The sequence below is a fragment of the Hippocampus comes genome, unplaced genomic scaffold (assembly GCF_001891065.2).
Source record: "Hippocampus comes isolate QL1 unplaced genomic scaffold, H_comes_QL1_v1.1 scaffold397, whole genome shotgun sequence".
Lineage (NCBI taxonomy): Eukaryota > Metazoa > Chordata > Actinopteri > Syngnathiformes > Syngnathidae > Hippocampus > Hippocampus comes.
Window position 1 is genome coordinate 449732 of NW_017804968.1, and position 6936 is coordinate 456667.

The 6936-nt window shown below is 47.9% G+C and overlaps 1 protein-coding gene across 2 annotated transcripts in view; it reads right to left on the bottom strand.

The window, feature by feature from the left end:
• Nucleotides 1-6928, bottom strand: part of LOC109527746 (metabotropic glutamate receptor 1) — a 24227-nt gene extending 17299 nt beyond the window's left edge. The window contains exons 1-2 of one of the 2 annotated variants that reach the window (XM_019889829.1): nucleotides 6379-6928; nucleotides 3959-4208 (exon numbers count right to left, since the gene is read on the bottom strand). In XM_019889829.1, the coding sequence (XP_019745388.1) occupies nucleotides 3959-4208; nucleotides 6379-6838 (710 nt within the window). In that variant the 5' untranslated portion in view covers nucleotides 6839-6928. The remainder of the gene's footprint in view (nucleotides 1-3958; nucleotides 4209-6378) is intronic. The other variant, XM_019889837.1, reaches the window with a different exon arrangement.
• Between the last annotated feature and the right edge of the window lie 8 nt (nucleotides 6929-6936).

A 6936-nucleotide genomic window follows, 5' to 3' on the forward strand; every position in this document is an offset into this window, starting at 1 on the left:
CCCTGGCTGTGAGTGGTGGGGGCGGGTGGGGGGTAGCGGTTGTCACACAAGGATGCATGATGGGGGGGGTAGAAGGCAGTCTCCCAACTTGACATCCTTCGCAAGTGGAAACCTTCTTGCAGTTCCTTTTGAATGTACTGCGCCAGTTTCCCACATTTACACGGCAAATAAGTCAGCTGCGTTCCCTCCCACAACGGCGCAAACGCCCTCTCAAAAGAAAGAAAACTCCATCCACGCGCGGCGTTAGACAGCGCTTTACGCGAGTTTTGTGCTGGGCACCAAAACAGGCCCCTAAGACTCCAATTGATTTGAATTTGTTTTCTAAAAGGCTTTTCATTTCGCTCTTAGTGCACGACATAAAAAAATCTCCAATCGCCAAACCACTCGGCACCATTCCACATCCTCCGCTTGCTTCTCCCTGAGATGGTGAGGAGATGAAAGCCTGGGAGATGGTGGGGAACGAAACAGCTAAATGTGTCATGCTAGCACTCTCGCGCTCTCTCTCTCTTTCTCTCTCTCTCGCTCTCTCACTTTGGAATATTTCATGTGTTCAAGCTCAAAGCAAAAACCCGGGCTGGGCCCTGACAAGCACACAATCCGTGTTGGCAGTTTTCATAGCGGCAAGGTAATGACACGCCACTTCCAATCTGTGTGTCACGTCAGCACTCCACAAAAAGGTACAACGAGAACATTCCTTTGTCAGGGGCGGGCGAAGAATGGTTGGGAAGGAGATCTCGCGTGTGTTGAAATTAGTGTTCCATGTGGAAAAGCAGCTTATGCAAATGATGTTTAGTAATAAGCGCCTCGGAGAGGGCATTAGAAGGGAGAGCGGCGGCGGGGTTTCGACATCATGCCGCCGCTCAAGATGCGCGAGCCAGAGGGATGATCGCAAAAGATCGGCTGATGCCGATCGATTCGTTCGGATGTACGTCGACGACCGAGGCCGAGCGGGGAGAGAAGAAGCTCGCATACGGCTTTGCCAACGTGCGGAGATAATTGAGTAGGTGGCAAATGAATATTTAAGAATAGTACGCGGGGAGGAAGGACTCATCGCACATTAGAAAGCGGCACACTACGTGGGATCGTTGGTGTTAACCGTGCGGTTAGGGAAAAACAGGAACAGTAAAAAAAAAAAAAAAAAAAAGGAAAAAAGCTGCAAGAAAGCTGAAAAAGCAAAAAGAACAGGAAAAAAAAACATCAGCTGGATGTGAGTGGTTGTTGTAAAAAGTTCTTTTTTTTTGCCAGCCTGGTGTTGTTGTCAGGTTACGTAACAAAGGTCAATGGCCACGCGTCCTCTGCCAATTAGAGTGTCGGGATATTGAAAGCATCTCATCACCCTGCCTACAGAAATTCATTGGCCCGAAAGCTTTGAATATGCCGTGGAAAATAGCTACTATTATAATTGTAATGAGCCAAACCGGGTATTCATTCAGCATAATTTCTCACATCTGCTGCAAGCAAGCACGTCCTTCAACATAAAACAGGTGCCAGGTTATTCTTTGTGTTCTTAAGTGAACCTCTGCTATATAGTCGAACCCATTTTCGTGATTAATTCCCTCCAAAAACTCTGATGAAAACCGTATAGACCAAAAACCAAATAAATATTTCCCATTGGAAATAATGTAGATTCAATTAATCCGTTCCTGATATCACTTTACATCAAACAATAATTTTTTTTTTTTTATTGAAATCACCAGTTTATCTATAAATATTTATTTTTTATGTCAATGAAGCAAAAAAAATAAAAAATAAAAACATTCAAACTCCACACAGTAAGGCAGGAGTTGGGATTTAAACCTATGAGGAACAACTGCTTCGCGCTAGTTCGCCATGCTGCCGACTAAACTGTCTATTTGTCCAAATCACAGAAACACAAGACGCTCGATCACAGAGCCAAACTGTTGAGTGACATCCCACAGAGGGAAAAGACAAGAGACACTCCGGAGCAGAGTGGATGCAAAGCATGGTGCTGAGAGCTGTCTGCGGGTCGCCCGGTGAATGCGTGTGGGTCGAGCACCTGGCACACCTGGCTCTCTCGTCTGAAGAGCAGCCTGGCGCCCGGCGGCGAAAACAAAAGCTCTCCAAAAACGTTTTTCACGCAGCTTATTCGGCAGCCTCCATCTTTTTTTTTTTTTTTCCGAATGCTCAGCCAAAATTTGAATGTCTCCCACCGACAATAGGGAAAAAAAAGAAAAGAAAAAACAGGACAAGGCCACTTTTTTTCCCTCATCTACTAGGGTCGTAACTGCTTTGTCACAACAAGCTCCTGAGATATGATCACACCAGCCAACAGCCAAACTCGGCGGGTATGGCTTCCATTTTGTTTACGAGCAGAAGGGAAACTGTAAAACCAGAAGAGAGCTCATTAGGGCAAAAACGTCAGCTCAGCCCCGCACCCTGTATGTGCTTTTAACTTTCTTCAACCTCTAAAAAAAAAAAAAAAAAAAAACAATACATTTTCCGTCTTTTTTAAAATACCTGACCAGTAGCTGTTCTGGAGGGGGGGCTACAGGGGCTTGTAGTGCCCCTGAAACACTTGCGCATGCCTCTCTTTCTGAACAAAGATTACAGTACACTGGTGCCTGTCAGAGTCGGTGTTTCTCCAGGGCCACTTCTTCCTTCTTAATCCATACGGCTTCCGCCTTAACTGGAGCGATGGAATCAGTGACGTTCAAAACAAAACGTACTGCTCCACTCATTTGTTCATGACATGCACACACACACACACACACACACACACACACACACACACACACACACACACACACACACACACACACACACACACAGCTTATCATGTGAAGTGGCTCAGTGCTCCTCTGTTATTCTCTCTTTTTCTCTGACCCAGAAGCAAGCGTGTCGCCCATCCATGGAGACCATCCGCAAAAAGCTAAACTACAGACCTACTTCCCACCCAACCCTCACCGCCCCCCCATGGCCCAGTAACTCCCAGCCCATCGCCGATGGACGCAGAAGAAAAAAGATGAATCCAGGAAAAGGAACTCATACCCCGAGAGTGTCGTCACTATGGATAATTTAAAAGCCGCATTGGAAAAGAATGAGTGCCTTCCCCAGGCAGGCAACTTAAACATGCGGGGATGAATTAAATATAAGTGGTACAACATATAAACGGAGAGACAGAATAGCAGCACTCATCATCCCCCTTTTTTTATCCTACTCCTTTGGGATATGTTCTAGAAAAGATGTTCTTCTGGATGAAGGGAAGATATGGGATGTCACAACCTTTGCAATATTTGCACCAAAAATACAGCATCTAAAAGTTCACATACAATAGTTCCCCAAAATATTCAGACTCAACTGTAGATGGGGGAGGTGTCTATTTGGGCGGGGGTGTGTAGATTTTACAAATGGATATTACCATATGTCAAGTCAAACTGCTGTTATTGTAAAATTGGTGGACCTAGTAGACCTAGAAGCCCTGCGGAATGCCACGAGTTTTCTTCGGATGGGTTTTTTTGCCAGGCATTTGTCATAATGTAGATGATATTGTAAAAATATGTGCACAAAGCCTTGTGGAATACTGCCGACATCTGTCTCCGGGGATCCTCGGTTTGCGATGGAGTTCTGTTCACTAACCCACTCGAATTAAGTCACAACTGCCATAAAACTGTATCGAAAAACACTTCGAGGGAAAGAATACGATGGAGTTCTGTTCATTAACCCAGTCGAATTAAGTCACAACTGCCGTAAAACTGTATCGAAAAACACTTCGAGGGAAAGAATACAGACCAATCAAATGAAAACAGTAAGTTTTCTTCCCAAACTACCCACTCATTTTGACATTGACATAAAATGGACCAAGCATCGAGCCTTGTGGAACACCACTTGCTTTTCCAATGCTATTTCCACACAGTTCCTTGTTTGTTGCCGTGGCGACGCGCGCACCAGGAACAAGGCGTTACCCATTAGCCATCGACGCTGAATGCTTTTTACGCACCTGCCGACCAGAAGGAACTCGTCATACACGCCCAAGCGCCGCATGGCCATGAGGAGGCCGCGTACGGTCATGCCCTCGCAGAAGCACACCACCACGCGCGCTTTGGGCAAGCGCTCGCGCAGCTTTCTCAGGAGGCGGTCAAACTGCTTCTCGCCAGCGTTGCTGTAGATCTTGTCCGAGTGGGCGATGCACAAGCCCTCCTGGGAGGCCAGCTCCTTGAAGGCCTCCATGCCGCTCTCGCCGTAGTTCCCTGTGGAACCCCGAGAGCACATTAGACGACGATTGACTTTGGGAAGAACGCTGCCGGAACAAAGCGCTTGACAGAACATTTCAAATACCACGTCCAAGAAAATCAAATATTGATCCATATATAGGGCGCATCGGATCATAAGGCGCACTGTCGGCTTTTGAGAAAATGGAATGCTTTCGGGTGCGCCTTATCGTGTGGGAAAATACGGTAATCATCCTGATAGTTGATGAAAGAAATTTCATGAAATGTCCATTCCTAATTAGAATGTATGAATACATGCCTGCCCCCATATAAAAAGGCCTCTGGCTCAGTCTTGTTAGCCCAGATTTGATCCTGTGATAATGAGTGTCGGGGATTTTAGCCCCTGCAATCAAAGGCAAGGCGGGCCTCGCCTGCTCTGCACTGGCACAGCATCCCAATCAAGAAACCCAGCAAAGCTGGGTTTTTTTTCCCCCCCTCCTCGCTTAAATCTTCTACATCCACGTGGACCGCCGTGTCACGATCTGGATTGAGCACAAAGCTGGAGTGCTGGATTATACGCACACACGTATCCAATCAACCGTGCGTGTTGTCGCATGAAGAAATTAACAGGACAAATCATGCGGATGAAAGAAACAATGGCGGAGTGAGAAGATTTTGCTTTGAGAATGTTTTTAACGGACTCGTGTCACTCTCCCACGACCATGTGCAAGTATTTACAAGCAATTATTGGCGTCAGATGGCGGCTGGCGGGCACATTAACGGACAGCCCGGTCGAGTACAACGGCAGCATCCGCACAGGTACTTGCCTTGCGTCTTTCACAGCCAGGCCCCGACTGTTGCCGCGGCAACCAAACTGCATTTATAATTTCCTGGAGAAAACCTTCATCATTGTCGACAGTCATAAAACTCAACTGTGATTATTTCTCATTTAAAAAAAAAAAACCTTTATGACTATTTGGGTCGTTTGATTAATTGACAGGATAATCTTTCACGACGCACTGTGCCACTTAACTATATCGGAGCAACAGTCACTTTGTGTGTGTGTGTGTGTGGCGGGGGGGCGGCAGGGTGGGCATTGTGTCAGGTGGGCTGTCAATCAAAACGCGTGTATGTGTGTGTTAGCGATTGAAGTGACTAGTCGACTAGTCGATGCGTCGACTTTACCACTGAGGCAATGGTGGTTGTCGCTTCAGGTCAATTCATCGGCAGTGTTTTGACGTTCATGACATGAACGCGAAATCACGTCGGCGTAGCAAACTAGCAGCGCGGTCACAAAACCCTCCCAAAAAATGTTTTGCTCACACCTTCATCCCACACTCATCGAATCACGAATCACACTCGGCCACCTTCAATGTCTCGCACGCCGTCGGAACTTCACATGGCGCAACTTGAGTCTTGCGCAACACAATACTCCATAAGCGAATAGCGACCCCGCAGTTGTTGCGTTACCTGAAGTGGTAATGTGTTATTGAAGGCAAACAGTTGGGGCCACATCAAGTTGACAACAAACACACGTGATGTCATCGAGTGATCGACTCAATTAACATCCACTGAGCGGACTGTTAACTACAAAAGAAAAAAAAAAAATCGGAAGTCGTTCAAGCCCCGAGCGTGTGTATCTCTGACGGTGTGTGGACACAATTCACCCCCTCTGACAGCAATTACGTTGTGGGCTGTTAGGCTGAGCAAATGAGCAGTTTGCCAAAGGAGAGCGAGCCAGCTCAGCGTGCTATGACGTGCTAAGGATTACTGCGTGGTAGGATTTAGGGCCACACTGGAAAAAAAATAGGAGTAAAGGGTACAAAGTTGTCATTTTATGAGATGATAATTGCCATTATTAGGGTATTTGTGTGGAATCGTGGTCTGAGGAGGTTCTAAATTTGTTTGCGGAGTAAGAACAAATGAAGGAACCTAAAAGTTCATGTTTAGGCTGAGTTACGTTTGTGAATGTAGCCCAACGTACTGAACATCCGGCACTTCCTGGCCATCAAGAACACCAAGAAACTTATTTTTGAAGATGTGAACCACTTCAAGACCTGAACCAAAGGCCCGTGGAGGATCCTCCAAGAATCCTTCCAGAGACAGAGACTCCAATGCGGATTACTTCCAAATGTGAAAAGTTGAAGTCTGGATTTGAAATGTATCATTTGTAACGCCGGTCCCAGAGAATCCGGATGGACGATCTTACCTTCCGTGTGCACGGCAGACACGTAGGTCCAGTTGTAGCGCTGCACGATATCCAGCATGGCCCGAGCCTGGAGGGTGTCGGACGGCACCACCCGCAGGAAGTACTTGAACAGCGTCTTGTCGCTGAGGTCGATGCTGGTCGCCGAGTAGGCGATCTGCGGGATGTTGAAGAGCTGCAGCAGGTTCTGCACCTGGATGGCCACCGAGCTGGAGCCCGGCCCGATCACGCCGGCGATGGGCTTCTTGGTGGGCGGCGGCTGGCTGGAGTGGGACTGGCTGTCCACGCACCACTTGGAGCCATCCTTGTCGTCCCGGATGGAGATGAGCGAGTCACGGATGAACTCGATGCTTTGCTCCAGAGCCACGGAAGAGTGCCAGCACGAGTCGCGGATCTCGCAGCCCAAGCTGATGTTGGGAAGCAGCTGTTGGTCGGCGTTGATGCGGTCCAGGGTGTGGAACATGGCCTCCACCCGCTGGATGCCGTACTGCTCGCGGACGTCGCCGCACTTGCGCTCGGCCACCTTCTCCGCCGACGGCTGGTGGGGGGCGGAGAACACGG